General features: G+C 37.8%; 1 protein-coding gene across 1 annotated transcript; it reads right to left on the bottom strand.

The window, feature by feature from the left end:
- Window positions 1–14,988: 14,988 nt before the first annotated feature.
- LOC127112375 (argininosuccinate lyase, chloroplastic) lies at window positions 14,989–15,919 on the bottom strand. The gene is made up of 3 exons (XM_051046338.1): window positions 15,752–15,919; window positions 15,330–15,621; window positions 14,989–15,201 (listed from the first exon to the last, which is right to left on the bottom strand). Exons 1-3 carry the CDS (start codon window positions 15,856–15,858, stop codon window positions 15,004–15,006), a joined length of 597 nt encoding a protein of 198 aa, XP_050902295.1. The 5' UTR covers window positions 15,859–15,919; the 3' UTR covers window positions 14,989–15,003.
- Between the last annotated feature and the right edge of the window lie 2,355 nt (window positions 15,920–18,274).

Genomic DNA, 18,274 nt, shown 5'->3' with positions numbered 1-18,274 from the left:
TAATTATATCTCATATCAACTAAATAATTAATTAACACACCAAATTAATTAATATAATCAATTATTATACTACCTAACAACCAATTAATTACTTAACACTCCAAATAAATAAATAAAATATAATAATAATAATATAAGAAACAATACTAAAAATTGGGTTGTTACAACTCTCCCCCACTTAAAAGATTTTCGGCCTCAAAAATCTACCTCGAACGAACAACTCCGGATACGATTCCTTCATCTTATCCTCGAGTTCCCAAGTAATATTACCATTGGCGACTCCGCCCCATATCACTTTCACCAAAGAAATCTCCTTACCACGAAGCTTCTTCACTTCTCGATCTTCAATTCGCATAGGTGATGTATCGACCATCAAATTATCCCTCACTTGAACATCATCTAATGGAACAACATGCGATGGATCCGCGATGTACCTTCTCAATTGAGACACATGGAACACATCATGAAGATTAGAAAGTGACGGTGGTAATGCAATCCGATATGCCACTTCACCTACCCTCTCGGAAATCTGATAAGGACCAATGAAACGCGGCGTCAACTTACGCGACTTCAAAGCTCTACCAACACCTGTTATTGGCGTAACTCGAAGAAACACATGCTCATCTTTCTCAAACTCAAGAGCTTTCCTCCTCTTATCATGATAACTCTTTTGACGACTCTGAGAAGCCTTCATCTTCTCTTGAATCATCTTAATCTTATCTGTAGTCTCTTGAATCAACTCGGGTCCAACCACAGCACTCTCTCCCGATTCGTACCAACATAAAGGAGTTCTACACCTTCTACCATAAAGAGCCTCAAAAGGTGCCGTTCCATTACTCGAATGGAAACTGTTGTTATACGTAAACTCGATCAAAGGCAAGAAATTATTCCAATTTCCTCCTTGTTCCAAAACACAAGACCTTAAAAGATCTCCAAGTGACTGAATAGTCCTCTCCGTTTGACCATCAGTTTGCGGATGATATGCCAAACTCAAACGCAACTTCGTACCCAAAGCACTTTGCAAAGCTTCCTAAAATCTCGAAGTGAACCTCGGATCTCTATCCGAAACAATGCTCGACGGAATACCATGCGAACACACAATCCTTTCGATGTACAACTTAGCAAGTCTCTCCATCAAATAGTCCATCCTCATCGGAATAAAATGAGCACATTTCGTCAACCTGTCCACAACGACCCAAATCGCCTCACAATTACTCGATGTTCTCGGAAAATCCGAAACAAAATCCATAGAGATACTATCCCACTTCCACTCGGGAATAGATAACGGTTGCATCAAACCAGACAGCTTTTGATGTTCAATCTTTGACTTTTGACAAGTCAAACATGAATACACAAATTCCGCGACATCCTTCTTCATACCTTGCCACCAAAACATCTTTCTCAAGTCTTGATACATTTTAGTAGCACCAGGATGAATACTCAAACCACTTCTATGCCCTTCCTCAAGAATCCTCTTTCTCAAATCCGCAACATCCAGAACACAAACTCGATCACGAAACCTCATGATACCATTCTCATCAATCCTAAAGTCACCACCTTTGTCTTGATTAATCAATGTCATAACATCGACTAATTTCAAATCTGACTTCTGACCTTCTCTAATTTCGTCAAGAATGCCACACGTAAGCTTCAACATACCAAGCTTAACACACGAAGACGTCGCTTCACAAACCAAACTCAAATCTCTAAATTGCTCCAACAATTCAAACTCTAGAATCATCAACATAGACATGTGCAATGACTTCCTACTCAATGCATCAGCTACAACATTCTCCTTTCTAGGATGATAATTCAAACCAAAATCATAATCTTTCAAGAATTCCAACCATCTCCTTTGCCTCATATTCAATTCTTTCTGATCGAACAAGTACTTCAAACTCTTGTGATCACTAAACACATCAAATCTCGATCCAAACAAATAATGTCTCCAAAGCTTCAACACAAACACAACGGCGGCCAGCTCTAAATCATGCGTCAGATAATTCCTCTCATGAAATTTAAGTTGCCTTGAAGCATAAGCTACCACTTGCCCTTTTTGCATCAAAACACCTCCCAAACCATACAAAGAAGCATCACAATACACAACGAAAGTTTCTAACGGATCCGGTAAAATCAATATAGGAGCCGTAGTCAATCTTCTCTTAAGCTCTTGAAAATTCCCTTCACACTACGAAGTCCAAATGAAAGCTTGACCTTTCCTAGTCAACTGCGTCAATGGTGACGACAACTTAGAAAATCCTTCAATGAACTTCCTATAATAACCAGCCAAACCAAGGAAACTTCGAATCTCAGCAACAAACTTAGGAGCTTCCCACTAAGATACAGCCTCAATCTTCGTAGGATCCACAGAAATACCACCACTCAAAATCACATGTCCAAGAAAACTTACTTCACTCAACCAAAACTCACATTTAGAGAGCTTAGCAAACAACTTCCTCTCTTTCAACACCGATAACACAACCTTCAAATGCTCGGCATGATTCTCTTTACTCTTGGAATAAATCAATATATCATCGATGAACACAACAACAAACTTATCCAGATAATCATGAAAATTTCTATTCATATACTCCATAAATACACCAGGTGCATTAGTCACACCGAAAGGCATCACGGAGCACTACTAGTGACTGTACCTTGTCCTAAAAGCAGTCTTTTGTATATCCTCAGCCTTTACACGAATCTGATGATACCCAGACCTCAAACCAATTTTGCTAAACACACAAGCTCCAACCAGCTGATCCATCAGATCGTCAATCCTCGGAAGTGGATACTTGTTCTTAATCGTCACTTTATTCAGTTGTCTATAATCAACACATAATCTCATAGAACCTTCTTTCTTCTTGACCAACAGAACAGGTGCACCCCACGGCGACACACTAGGACGAATAAACCTCTTCTCGAGTAAGTCTTCAAGTTGACTCTTCAACTCTTTCAACTCAGAAGCAGACATTCTATAGGGAGCCATCGATACAAGACTAGTTCTAGGGACTAAATCAATCGAAAACTCAACCTCACGTTCCGGCGGTAAATCACTTATATCTTCCGGAAATACCTCCGCAAACTCACAAACTATTGGCAATTCTTCAATCGTCTTCTTCTCACGAATATCCAAAGTTGCAAACAACATAAACAACTCTGCACCATCTTGCACCGATTCATCAACTTGCTTAGCAGACACACACCAATCTTCCTGAGCACCAACCTCAGGAAAAATAACCGTCTTCTCGAAACAGTTGATATACACCCGATTAACTTCTAACCAATTCATACCCAAAATCACATCAAGTTGCTCTAAAGGAAGACAAACTAAATCAATTCCAAAATCCCTACCAAAGATACTCAACGGACAATTCAAACACGCATAGGAAGTAGAAACAGAACCCATAGCAGGTGTATCAATAACCATACTTCTACGCATATCAGATAATATAAGATTCAATCTCTTAGCACAATCCAAAGAAATGAAAGAATGTGTTGCACCGGTATCAATAATGGCAATCAAAGGTGTACCATTAATAAAGCACGTACCTTGGATTAGCCTATCATCGGTAGTGGCCTCCGCACCAGACAATGCAAACACCTTTCCTTTCGCTTGCTCCTTCTTCGGCTTATCACATTTGGTACTAATGTGACCTTTCTCACCATAATTGAAACAAGTCACGCTCGAACCAACTCCACACTGGTTTGCTCTGTGACCACTCTTGCCACAATTGAAACACGTCACAGGATCCCTACTACAATCCATAGCACGATGACCTTCAACGCCACATTTGAAACACTTAAGTGGAGTAGAAGATCCTCCCCCACTTGGCTTCTTGCCAAAACCAGATTGTCTCCTTCTGTCATCATACGGTTTCCCACGATCTTGGTTTTTCCCCTTCAAACTCTTGTAGACAGAAGCACTCTCCCTACTATCCTCATCATAAATCCGACTCTTGTTAACCAACTCCGCAAAACGAGTAATCTGTTGGTAACCAATGGCCTTCTTGATATCATGTCTCAAGCCATTCACAAACTTCAAGCATTTAGATCTCTCAGCATTAGCAGTATTGTAATGAGGACAATACATGGTAAGCTCCTGAAATCTAGCAGCATATTCCGCAACAGTACCATTTCCTTGCTTCAATTCTAGGAACTCCACCTCTTTCTTCCCACGACAATCTTCCGGAAAATAGTTCTCCAATAAGACATCATGGAAAAGAGCCCAAGTAACCTCAATGATGTCTTCTTCGAACCTCTGAAGAGTGTTATTCCACCAATCTTCAGCTTCCTTCTCAAGCATATGGGTACCAAACTGCACCTTCTGAGCATCTGTACAGTTCATGACTCTGAAGATCTTCTCAATTGCCTTCAGCGAAGCTTGAGCTTTCTCAAGTGCATGCTCACCCTCAAAAACAAGAGGATTGTTCCGCTGGAATCTCCCCAAAGCACGGAATTCATCATCATCTCCGTTTCGGTTACCAGCATTCGCTTGATGGATCTGACCCATGGATTCAGCCAACATCCTCTGCGCCTCAGCAATTGCATCGTCATTCCTGCCTGCAACCATCGTCCTGAATAGCCCGAACAAACAGTATCGATTGTGTCAGATACACAAATCAAATACCACGGAATGGAAAACCCTAACGACTATTGACCAACTGGTCGACCAGACTCTGATACCACTAATGTAACACCCCTTTTTCTACCCCAAAATACTTAACATATAATCAGAGTAAATAAGCACGCATATAAACAAAAGGGCATCACATCGACGTTTTCAAAAACTAAAAGCTTTCAAAAACCAACATCATTCATCATCGATATACAATACACCTGGTCATATAAAATAACATATTTCAATTATCATGAATATCCAAGAATATGCGTTCGCAGCGGAAAATAATGAATACTCATGTATTTCATAACATGATCCATGTCCCATACCATGATCATCTCTCAATAATCACCTCAAGATAAAATAAATCAAGTAATAACATAATGCATATCCAAATAAGATATGAGTTCAATACTACTAATCTACCCAGTGTTACATGACCAGAGCATTGACTCATTACCTAGTCTTCAAACTAAAATACGAAAACTCTCCGGCTAATCTCGAGCGAGCTACCGTCCACTTACTTCAGCAATACTACTCTGGAGTATCTGCACGATACCCATGTAAAGGTAACATTCAAACAGAAAGGGTGAGAATTCAAATCATTATGAAAAAGTATAATCAGGCACAATGATTAAATCAACAATTAACGGAATTCATCACACCTCGTATCATCATGTCAATAACATTAATCCACATTTATTCATATGTTTCAAACATACATCAAAACTCAAGGAGTTAATATTAAAATTCAATGCTATATTCTCAAATATACACATAACCACAATTATCACATAATCACATATTTCACCAAGTTATGCATCCAAACATCACCAAATTCAATTACCATATCTCGAACACACATCACAATCACATCAATACATACATTCAATTATCACATAACTCTAATGTGACTCAATGCAAGACATGTGACTCTACGCATGCGGTACCTCAATGTGAACCCAATGTTTCACCGCTTTCCGATTCAATATCTAGAATCCAAGCCACGCTTCTGATCCGGACAAGATCAAAGCCACTACCACGCCTACTTCCAATTAAGGATCAACGTGTGCTACGTCTATTTCCAATTAAAGATCACCGTCTACTACCACGCCTATTTCCAATTAAGGATCAACGTGTGCTACATCTACCACGCCTATTTCCAATTAAGGATCTACGTGTGCTACATCTACCACGCCTATTTCCAATTAAGGATCAACGTGTGCTACCATGTGAACCCACCGTTTCACCGCTTTCATTATGAAGCCGACCATGCCATGAATGAATGCACACATATCAACACATATGCAATTAAGATCATCTCTACCATCTTAACATTCCACATATCAACATAATTCAACTCTATGAATTATCCACCAATGGTACACATACACATTCATAACAATATATCATCCACAAATATAGGCTAATTATCAAATACACACAATTAGATTTCATACTAATGAATACAACTTTTAAAATCTCAATTTTTCATTTTTCAAACAGTGGTAACCGGTTAACGCTTGGTGAGTAACCGGTTAAAACAAAACAGAGCAAGTAACCGGTTAACGCTCGGTGAGTAACCGGTTAACATAAAAAAGAAACAAATTCCTGCGCAGATTTTCAAGCAAGTAACCGGTTAACGCTCGGTGGGTAACCGGTTAACACAAAACAGAATCAATAGATTTTTAAGCAAGTAACAGGTTAACACTCAGTGGGTAACCGGTTAACACAAAAACAGAATCACAGATTTTTAAGCAAGTAACCGGTTAACGCTCGGTGGGTAACCTGTTAACGTAAAACAGAATCAGAATTTTCTATGTTTTTCATCGTTGGAGGACCTTCGAACCTCCGATTTCGATTCCGTAAAAAGCTACACGTTCAGAAAATTATGACTCATACAATATAACATTAATTTACAGTTTTAACACAATCCAATCACCACAAATCGAGAATATTCATCAATACCTAACAATTCCAAAACCATGCAATTTAAGGATTTCAACCTACACATGTTTCTACCCATTGACCCAATCATACTAACCCATAATAATAAGGATTCCCCCCTTACCTCTTCAATTTGATGGAAACCCTAGCTTCTCTTTTGTTCTTCCCCTTTTCTCCTTACTTTTCCTCTTCTTTTTCTCTATTTTTGTCAAATGATCAAATGAATCATATTCTCCCTCTCCTCTTACTATTTATATTAGTATTCTATTTGGGCTTAAAGCATAATACATCTAATTTAATTAATAGGCCCAATAAAACCTAATATTTAAATATCTCTATTTAATTCAAATAATTTAAACCAACCCAACATACACACTAAGTTAATTAATATAATTATTTAAATATATCTCATATCAACTAAATAATTAATTAACACACCAAATTAATTAATATAATCAATTATTATACTACCTAACAATCAATTAATTACTTAACGCTCCAAATAAATAAATAAAATATAATAATAATAATATAAGAAACAATACTAAAAATTGGGTTGTTACATATGGCGCCTGCATGGCCCTCCAAGAGGAGGCGCCAATGTGTGTGGCGCCTGCATGGCCCTCCAAGAGGAGGCGCCAGAGGCAATGGCGCCTGTGTGTGTTTGTGTGCAAGGCGCTAATTTTTGTGGCGTCTGTGTGTGTGTGTGTGTGTGTGTCATGTGGGTGCCAATTCAATTGGCGCCTACGTATTTTGTCCAATTCATCTTCCGTCTCTATAAATACCATCCCCTTGCATACAATTATTTTCACTCAAATTCATCTCCTAGTCTAGTTCAACCATTGATTTTAATTTTCTTTGTTTCAACAATGTCTGCATACATTCAGAAACGAAATGCTGATGTAATATTTTCTGCCGTTGCGACTCCGATACAGGTTCGACTTTGGAACACAGATACGTTTGAACGTCTTAATCGGACGTTGTACAGTTGGTTAGAGGGAGAAATTGGAGAGGGTGAACGGATTAGAAGAATACAATGGCTTGTGTCCACGTTCAACCAAAACGGAGAAGTGCGCGAATGAGTGGATATTAAAACCGACCAAGACGCTCGTAGGATGATGCAGTACATGTTCAAAATTATTTTGATGGTTGTAATCGCATAGTTTTTGTATTCTAGTTGTTTTAATTGTTTGTGTTATTTTTTATGAACAACTGTCTTTTCGTCACAGACGTCTACTATGAAGTAAAATTAATTTTCCATATATTGCAACAGAGGTACTTTGAAATAAATTTAAGTTTCCATATATAGCAACAAAGGTACATTTGAATTTATCTGGTTATGCTCGTTCCAACACTATGACAGTTATTACGATTGTGACCTAGTTGACGACATGAACTACATAGTCTAACCATTTTGTTCGCCGTATCGATTTCGGTTTGAATCCGGGTGCTGTTAGGGCGACCCTTTTTCTTCCTTCGCATAACTTCGTTGTGCCACACGATGTCCCCTTGATATTCTGGCCAATAATCCTCTTTTGCCACTACCGAAAAACTAATTTTATAAACATTTGAAAGGCTGGCGACTTTGTAAACTTCAGATAGCAAGTAGGATGGATCCCTTCGAACCTTTGAGCATGCCGCAATGATATGGGAGCAGGGGGTACAAAAGGCTTGGAACCTTCCACAGTCGCACTAACCTCTATCTAATTTGACTCTGTACTGTCTCATTGGCATGCCCTCATTGTGATCCATGGACTCGGCAACACTAAACCAACCTTTAGTTCAGTCAAATACCGTAACCACGTGTGTGTTTGCTTTGGCAGCTTCATGTCTGATGAATTTCATTGAAGCATCACTGAACAACTGTCCAGATTACAACACGGAACTCCACTTTGAGCGTCTGGTTTCAAAAAAGGCCCCTAGCCTGAAATATGTAGCTTGCACCAAAGCGATTATTGGTAGGTTACGAATTCCTTTGAAGACGGAGTTCATTGATTCCACAAGATTTGTTGTCATGTGGCCCCAACGTTGTCTGCTTGCGTATGCCCTAGTCCACTTCTCCAACGGAATACTATCGATCCACCGAACCGCATCTTCGTTCGACAATCTTATTTCCTCGCGGTAGTGTTTGAAAAAAGGTTCTGTTAATGCGTAACCTGCATTGACAACCTTCTTACGCAACATCTGATCTTTGATTTCCCGCATGAAATTCTGAGCAATATGTCTAATACAAAACACATGCGCCGAATGAGGATTTTGCCAGCCATTGTCAATGTTATTATATGCACTAATGATTGAGGGGTGTCTATCAGAGATCAAACACAAGTAAGGCTGAGGTGCAACGTGCAATCGGAGATTTCTTAGGAAAAAACTCCATCCCTCAGTAGTCTCCCCTTCAACTAGGGCAAAGGCGATCGAAAAAATATTGTTGTTCCCATCTTGTGCCACTGCCATCAGTAACGTTCCTTTGTATTTTCCATACAACCATGTATCATCAATTTGTATAATTGGTTTACAGAAAGAAAAACCTATGATACACGGTTGATACGCCCAAAATAGACGGTGAAATATTCTATTTCCAACAGCACACGTACCATCTGGTGTATATGCGGGCAATGTTTCCATCTTGAAAATTTTCCCAAGAGCATAGTGTTTTAGAGCCAACGGGTATTTTGGAAGTTGCTTGTAAGATTCCTCCCAATTGCCAAACACTTTTTCAACAACTTTTGTTCTAGCTATCCATGCCTTCCCATATGATGGTGCGTACTCGTACTCTGCCCTAATATGCGAGATTCCTTTAACGACGGATTATCGCCAATAACAGACAATATTTCATCGCATATTAGCTGAGAGCTTAATTTACGATGATCCTGCATTGGGTTTGTCAGCATGCATGTGTGATCTGGACCCATTGATCCAATCTCCCAAGACTCGCTCCTCTTCCGGTACGAAGCTGACAACTTAAAAAGGAAGTGCTCATTCGAACAATAAACTTTATACCTCGATGCGTTAGTTCTGTCTACTCTGAAATCTGTTGCTAGTTGTATGTGGAATTTCTTAATGGCTTTTACACATTCCTCTTTTGTGCGAAATTTGTCTCCTTGTTTCAGAGATCCTTGCATTTGCACGTAAGGATTGTACCATACATCTGCCGAAGGTTCATCTGAAACCAAATTTAACCTTGTCATGTGTTGGGGTGGGCAATATACATGACTTGCTGGTATTGGCTTCTCTTCCTCTTCAGCATTCACCATCGAATCAACCATGATCTCAGGTTCCTCTTCTTCATCGTCTGGAACATTCACCTCAGCTTGTTCGTCATCAGTCTCACAAAACACTCGTGTTGTTGATGTGGTAATATATACAACTCTATATTGTTGTAACCGGAATGTTCGTGACTGCCAAACATATGTTGAACATCATCATCATCTCGAATCTTCTTTTGATAAAATTTTACCTGGTTTTCTGTAAACCAAACTGGATTTTTATAGATGATCTGACCCACATTATTGCACTGCAATTTCTTTTCTATTCTTTGTTTCAGATGTGAAAATTTTGATCGCCGATTTAGTATAAACGGAGTCACCTCTGTGTTTCGGAAACAAAAACCGAACAACTGATGATCAAATATTTCACCTTCGAAATGTGCACTGGTCATATAATGTTGTGTGGAAGACATTGTGTTGAATGGAATTGAAATTGAATGCATTGCTAAGTTGTTCAACTGCACAACATAAATAGTTGGTCATTGGTAAGTTGGTCAATGCATTGATAATTTGGTAATTGTTTGTACAGACTTGACCATGCATGCAGTTGAAGGAATCCAGCACGCAGAGAAAAGATTGAAAAGAATACACAAGCGCCAGGGAATCAAAGAATCTTTGAGGTCTGTGCCCTAAGATTCCAACCTAGGCGCCCATTCCCTAGGCGCCATAAAGTAACTGAGGCGCCAAAGGCTTGGGCGCCCCTTCACAAAACAAGACAAAGACGCCACTAGGAAGGGCGCCCCTTCCAATTGCCTTATACTAAGGCGCCAAGAGGAAGGGCGCGTCTTCCTTGCATGTGAGAAATCACATGTAGGCGCCAAACTCAAGGGCTCCTCTTCCCTTGCATGTGATTTCTTCACATGCGCCAAGAAGATTCCTCACATGCTCTTCCATGCTGAATTTTGTCATTCTTGTCTCCTCTTGCCTTTCCATGCAACCAATCACACTCTTTTTAGGTTTCCAAACCTACTCACTCATTCATCTATAAATAGTCTCTCATATCAACAATATCAAATCATCTTCATCAATACTCAAGTATTTTTTTCTACCACATTTCTTTCATCTACCAAACTCAAGCTTTGCAAATTCAAATCATGTCTTTGTTGACTATGGGCGATGAACACAAAGGCACAATCGAGAATATATCGGCATTTGTATGTTATCTCTCTCTCTTTTAGTTACTATTTTGGATTACTTCTAATACACATCTTCTTTGTGTTATACCTTTGTAATCTCTCTCTTTTTAGTTTCTATTTTAGGATTACTTCTTATACATATCTTCTTTGTGTTATACCTTTGTAATCTCTCTCTTTTTAGTTTCTATTTTAGGATTACTTCTTATACATATCTTTTTTGTGTTATACCTTTGTAATCTCTCTCTTTTTAGTTTCTATTTTAGGATTACTTATTATAGATGTGTGTTTGTTGAGTATGTATTTCTTCTTCTAATTGTATTTTCTTATTTTTTTGTTATTAGGATCCAAAGCGGCTTAGATGCCGTGTACATGAATATGTACCCCACGATCCTTTAATAGAACCATATATTAGAGGATGTGGATTTAGAAATCTACTAAACATTGTTTCGTACTCGGTGGACTACAAGTTCATTTTGGATTTGTTGAGAGGTGGAGACCCGAGACCCACACATTTCACATTCCGATTGGTGGGTGTACCGTCACACTTGAGGACGTGTACATGTTGTTGGGTCTTGTATAGACAGAAAGGCAGTGAATGGGCAAGTTAACCAAGACAACAATATATGCAATGAATTACTGGGTGCCCCTTTGTTAGACGACGAAACTGAGGGAGACACATCCGGTCAAGCAAGGGGGCAAGGTATAAATTTAAAATATCTTAAACAATATTATGCCAGTATAGTATTGTCCGACGATTCAACCGAGTATGAGAAAATAATAATAGCTCGGTGTTATATTATGATTTTATTTGGTAACTTTTTGTTTCCAGAAAGTACAGGTAATTTTGTGAATATAATGTATTTACCTTTATTACGCAACATTAATAAGGTAAACACTTATAGTTGGGGTTCAGCTGTGTTGGCCCATCTATATAGTGCAATGTGTAGAACTGCAAAAAAGAATACCTGTACTTTTTTTTTCATGTGCTTATTTGCTTCAAGCTTGGGGGTGGTCTAGGATGCCGTCGCTCGCCCCGATAAATGAGCGCCCATTCGTGTTCCCCTTTGCAACGAAGTAACTCTAGCACTTTACCATTCACCATTTAGTTAATTATATTTATTATTTAAATTAACAGTAAATAATATTTTTCACTTCTTTTTATTATCTTAGGTGGTCAGTAAGGGGAATGATCTACAATAGGTGTCCGAAACACGCTATTGCAGTCTATCGAAATCTATTGGACCACATTGGACATGATGATGTAATACTTCTACCAAACTATATTTTAATTTAAAAATTCTTCTCAAATTATTTTCCATCTAAAGATTTGGTATTTTTTTTCCAGTTTGTTTGGAGGCCATATCTGGGTCTGAATCATGATGTGAACCATGACGATGCTGCAGTTTGGACATCGAAGACACCGATTATCTGATTCACTACATTTGAAATGCACCAAAGTGACCGGGTCAAACTGTAGTTAGGAATGCTACAACATATTCCAGAATCTCCCACGTGTTTGGGGAATTGGCATCAAAAAAGGGTCGATGCACAGTGGGATTATTCTGACTGGAGAGACTTTGCAAAAGACATGTGTCGTCAATGGAGGAATCGACGACAACACATCTTGAACGAACCAGTCATCCAAGGTGCAAGACCGACTCAACAATATATGGCATGGTTTAGGTTTGTGACAACTCAGCAATTTGTATCTGAGCCGCAGTATTTTATGGATCCGCGCCAATTTGCTTCGTCATCGTATGCCCCACACCAATTCACCAACCAACACCAATGTGAACCCACCGAAACTCAACAACCAACCACACAACATCAACCGACCACATACACAAAACAACCACACACCTAACATCACAACCCGTTCATGCCAACCACCCAACAACGAACCATCCAACGTTGCAATCCATTCATACCACCCACCCAAACACAAAACCAAGAACCAAACCCCGCAACCACAACCGTCTATAGCTGTCATACCCCGATTTTGGTCCTGAAATTTTTTCATTTTTTTTCATTTGGCACTTGGCCTAAAGTTCATTTGCATCTAAGATCCATGGAACCTTAGTCCATTATTGCATTCAAATGTATCAATACATGAAAAAAAACTACAATTTTGCCATGTTGACCAAAGTCAACTATATGACCATTGACACTTTCCAAGTCCTAATTCATGTTCATGTTCACTTTTAACCATGTTCATTATAAAGTCCATTTCTTTATTTTGTTCATTTTCATTTTAGACCCTATCCTTCTTCCACCTTCTAAACCATTTTTATCCTATACCATACATAAACCAATTCAATTTTAATATGTGTAATCGACCACTCAATTTCTCTTCAAACCATACAATGTTGTATTAAACCATTAACTCAAATTACAACATAGGTCATACATTCACTTTTCCATTTTTATTAACCTGTAACCATCAAGTTTCCAATTCAACCATACATACATTCATTTTCAATTTCATAAACAAATATATCCAACAATTATGAGCATAATTATGAGCATTTCAATTCCATAAACCATAATACATTCACATTTCTATTCTAATTACATCCAATTATGAACCACAACCACATATGTGTCAACATAAACATTACAAAAAAAGTATCTGAAGTTACAAGATTGCATTCCAAGCATTCCAAGCATTTAATCCACAACATATAAAATTGAACCGAGGAACCGTTGGAATCAATCACCAAACCAATTATCCTGGACGAACCCCTCTTCTGCGGCCTTCTCGCGCCTTCTCTCGACCGCCTTAACTCCATAACAAAACTACTCTCTACCAATGACACAAAGCCAACACTCACAACGTCATGATATGGATGCTTTCTCTGCAGCCATCATTGTCTACATAACCTTCTCTTTTATTCCTGCCTCATTAGATGTGTCAATTGTTAAGGAACATGAAGTGAAAGCTAAGCAATCCCCATACATTCAACCTGCAACACCTACTAACCTGCAGAGCTTAATAAACATAACAGTAAGAATAATTCCTCACAGTTGAACAAAAATTTCCAATTAATAAGAAATTCTGCACTAACAGTTCAAGTAAGACAATGTAATGAGACTTAACATTAACACTAGCTTATAACTGAACTAATTTCATTCTTAATAGCATAACACTAATTCACACAAATTTCATAATAATAGAATTCTATTAAACTAATTACTAACATAACAACATTTTTCCCAATTAACTCAGTAGGGATACAACCTAACTAGCTCCCAGTTTAAACAGCCAGCTAACATTTAACTGATTTCCACTTCAATTTCACTAACAACTGCCCGATTCGGTTAACCATCCCCAACTTTATAAATTCATCTCTCACCCTCATTCATGATTTTGATACGTGACTCCCTCCGAATTATCAAGCTCCGGTTTGGATCACATTGATGATTTAGATTATGACTTTAGGGATTTTAAGGATGCTTCACCTGAGACCACACACCCACCGAAACCATTTCAAAACGGTTAAATTTCTGAACTAACCATGGTGCTTAGAGACCCCGGTTAAAACTCAATGTGGCGCGATATCATCCTGCAATAACCGTTCATTTTCAAACCACCAAACACGTCCTTCACGTGCGACCATCTTAAACCAACCTTAACCTGCAAAATTTTCATAACAGAAAAACATGCATGTTGTACATAGCATAGCAGCAGCAAACAAACCAAGCAAAATTATGCTAATGTCTACACTAAACTGATAATCTAAGCTATGCTACTGAATTGGTGATCCAAGTAACCTACAGGCAGGCATTAACAGCATGGTCAAATCAGTTAACATTCACCTAGCAGCCTCACTTCATATCAAGTGTGCATTTTGATTAAGATCAAATTCATGTCATAACCATCATATTGCAGCCTATACATCCATAACAGGTGTGTATCTGCATAAAAGCTACTAGCAGAATTCTTCCAAATTCAATCCAACAATATCACAGGCAGTCAACAACAACGCTCAAGCACCAAAAGTTACTCTATGGGACGAAGTTCGAGATGGGATGCTTATTGAGAGAAGGCTAAATTAATGTGGCTTACCTTCTTAACAAGATAGTCAGCAAGTGTTGTTGCACCAGGAAAACCAGCAGGTAAAGACTTTTGTATTCTTTCCCGATTGAAAGTAATGTTCATTGCAAATTCTGCTGAGACTTCAAGCATTCCCAAAATAGCTCTAACACTGTCAAACACTGGTTCTTCGTCTTCCTACTTACAACAGAAAGCAACTTTCTTTAATGAATCTCAAATAAATAGTGCTTAGACAAAACAAACGAATGCAATAACATAACATAAAACATGCACAGCCATAAAATATACTTTGATTATCTAACTACCTGCAAATCGCGATTGTAAGCATGTGGAAGTCCTTTGCACGCTGTTAGAAGAGTGACCAAACCCCCTATGACTCTGCCAGACTTACCACGAACAAGTTCCATTGGGTCTGGATTCTTTTTCTGAGGCATTATGCTGCTTCCTGTTGAAACAGGGTCGCTTGGAGTGATAAATCCAAATTCTTCTGAAGCCCACAATACCCATTCTTCACCCAATCGAGAAAGATGCACTGCTGTGATGGCATTAGCAGAAAGAAACTCCAGTAGAAAATCTCGGTCAGAAACTGCATCAATACTATTCAATATAACAATATAGTCAGTTATTTAGGTAAAAAGGTTGCATTTGAACATTCACATAGTTAACATTAATCATATGTCAAGTACAACTAAATGGATTGATTTCAAGCAAGTAAAAAGTAAGATACCTATTCCTCATCGGAGCTGTAAATCCCAATGCATCTGATGTCATGAACCGGTCAATGGGGAGCCCTGTACCGGCCAGTGCACAAGCCCCTAAAGGACTGAATTTCATCCTAGCTCTACAATCAATCAAACGACCAGCATCACGTTCAATCTGCAATAGCAAAAAGGATCGATAAAAACAAATGAGCTAAAGAACTATTCCCCAAATCCAAACTGCTTACTCCACAAATGAATAAATGAACCAGAAAGTATGAACCTTTTTACAACAAGTCAACAATGATGTTAGGATTTGACTCTAACCTACGCAATTAACTTTACAAGCTTTTGTCCCAATGGAGTGGTCGCTGCTACCAATGAAGAAATTCACTTGAAACAATTTTTGTTACAACGTAAAGATAAGAGATTCCTACTCCATCAATGGTAATATTATGTTGCCTTTCAGCATTTTGGAAAGTATGGATTAATATCTTCATCTGAAACGTTAAGCTGCAAGTATCAACAACAACAAATCAAACACGATCCCATTCCATTAGTTCAGCAACACACCTTCCATTTTTTTTCAAATGTGTAGCGGAAATTCACTGCAGTAAAAAATACATCAACTCGGTAAGACGGTAAAAGTTAACAAACAGCCCAAAACGGAATTGAGACAAAGTTAGAAGAAGAAAGTGTAGGTTTGTATTACCGTTTCCGAATTAACGTCAAATAAGGCAGACCAAAATCTGAGCGCCTTAAAGTACTTCCAGGAGATGCCCTTTTGGATCTCCATAAGCTAGCTCAGAACCCTAAGTTGTTGAGTATAAAAAGGAGCAAAGCGAATACTGTAGGGAGAGGCAAAAACCACGACGAAAACCCTAAATCTTGGAGGCGAAAGAAACCCTAAACTTTTCCAAACGAAAAAACCTAATCTTGGAGACGGCGAAAAATCCAGAAGAGAAGAGGGAGCTGTAGCGAAAAACCAACATTCTCCACCGAAAAGCTGTCGTGGGAGTTCTTGGAAACCACCGCCGAAGGTGAGCATTATTATTTGATTTTCTTTGAGAGCCATGGATTTGTGCATTTTAGGGTGAGAGTAGGGTATTGTGAGGTAGGTGCAAAAGTTTGAGGAGATGAGCGATTGAGAGACGACGAGAGATTAAGAGTTGGAAAGGTGTTTGCTTTAGGAGAGATTGAGAGAGGAAGAGGTTTGTCTTCGTGAGGAAGACGAACGGATCCTTTGGATTTGTTTCATGTTCCCAGTTCATTTTCTTTTTATTTATTTTAAGAGCATTTAAAATCTCTTTAAAAAATTAAATGACCGTTTAATTTTTTTTTGCAATTTTCCATTAACTATTGTCTGCTGGAGTTAATGGTACTAATGTATGGTTATCTCAACCCAACAGCCAGGCGGCTAGGGTTACGTTTTATATTCCTCCATAATTTTAATTAGTGGTCCATTAACAGTAGCCCATCTCATTTTAATTCATTTGTATTCTAAACTACCTTTAGCTATCCCTGTTCATATATTCAAGTTATCATTAAGATAACAGATGACCATAAGTGTCCTAGTGGAGAGAGAGCAGTTTCACTTTCTTTAGTGGGATGGGTTTGATACTTGGGAGTAGCATATCTCCATATTTTTATTTTTATGCTTACTATTTCATTTAAATTTTTATAATTTCTTGCTATTTATTTTACTTTTATTTTTTATCAATTTAATTTAATCGTTATTTAGTTGTTTAGATTTTTAAATGTTTACCTTTTAGATTTAATTAATGGTTGACTTTCCGATATTGGGTTTTATTCGGTTAGTCGATTTTTGCGTGTTAGTTAATTTAATTAGGTTATTGGTATCCATGTTCATACCTTTACACATATAAATAATCACTTTCAAATTCACTAAATTTTTCAATTTAAATTTCACTAACTTTCCATAGTTTCGACATTTAATTTCATTTCCTCCCATTAGAATCTAGCATTCTGGTGGGAATTCGATCATATATATATATATATATATATATATATATATATATATATATATATATATATATATATATATATATATATAATTATATATATATATATATATATATATATATATATATATATATATATATAATTAATTCGATATATATATATAATAAATTGTAAAATTAATTTTATCCCTATAATTTTATTTTATTTTTAAACTATCTTTACAACCCGATTAAATTCCCTTTTTTAAAAACCTGAAAGAAGAGGACCATCTGAATCTTGCATTCCGGTGGGAACCCTCGAATAATCAGTCCTGAGCCCCTTGTTTTGGATTAACCGTTCATTCCTCCCTTTCATTCTTAAAACGCTTGATAATTAACTTTGACAAAATAAGGGCCGTTGGGATCAAGCATTCTGGCGTAACCCTTTGAACATTTGATTCTTATCAAGTGTTCGTTGTCCATTAAATAATTTTCTTAAATAATTCGAATGAAAAAGGACCATTGGAATCTAGCATTCCAGTGGAACCCCGAGTGATTGATCCCGAGGCTCATGTCTCGTTCTCATCAAAT

The sequence above is a fragment of the Lathyrus oleraceus genome, unplaced genomic scaffold (genome assembly GCF_024323335.1).
Source record: "Lathyrus oleraceus cultivar Zhongwan6 unplaced genomic scaffold, CAAS_Psat_ZW6_1.0 chrUn0084, whole genome shotgun sequence".
Classification (NCBI taxonomy): domain Eukaryota; kingdom Viridiplantae; phylum Streptophyta; class Magnoliopsida; order Fabales; family Fabaceae; genus Lathyrus; species Lathyrus oleraceus.
Note: the sequence above shows the minus strand (reverse complement) of the source record. Positions and strands in the feature narration are given on the sequence as shown.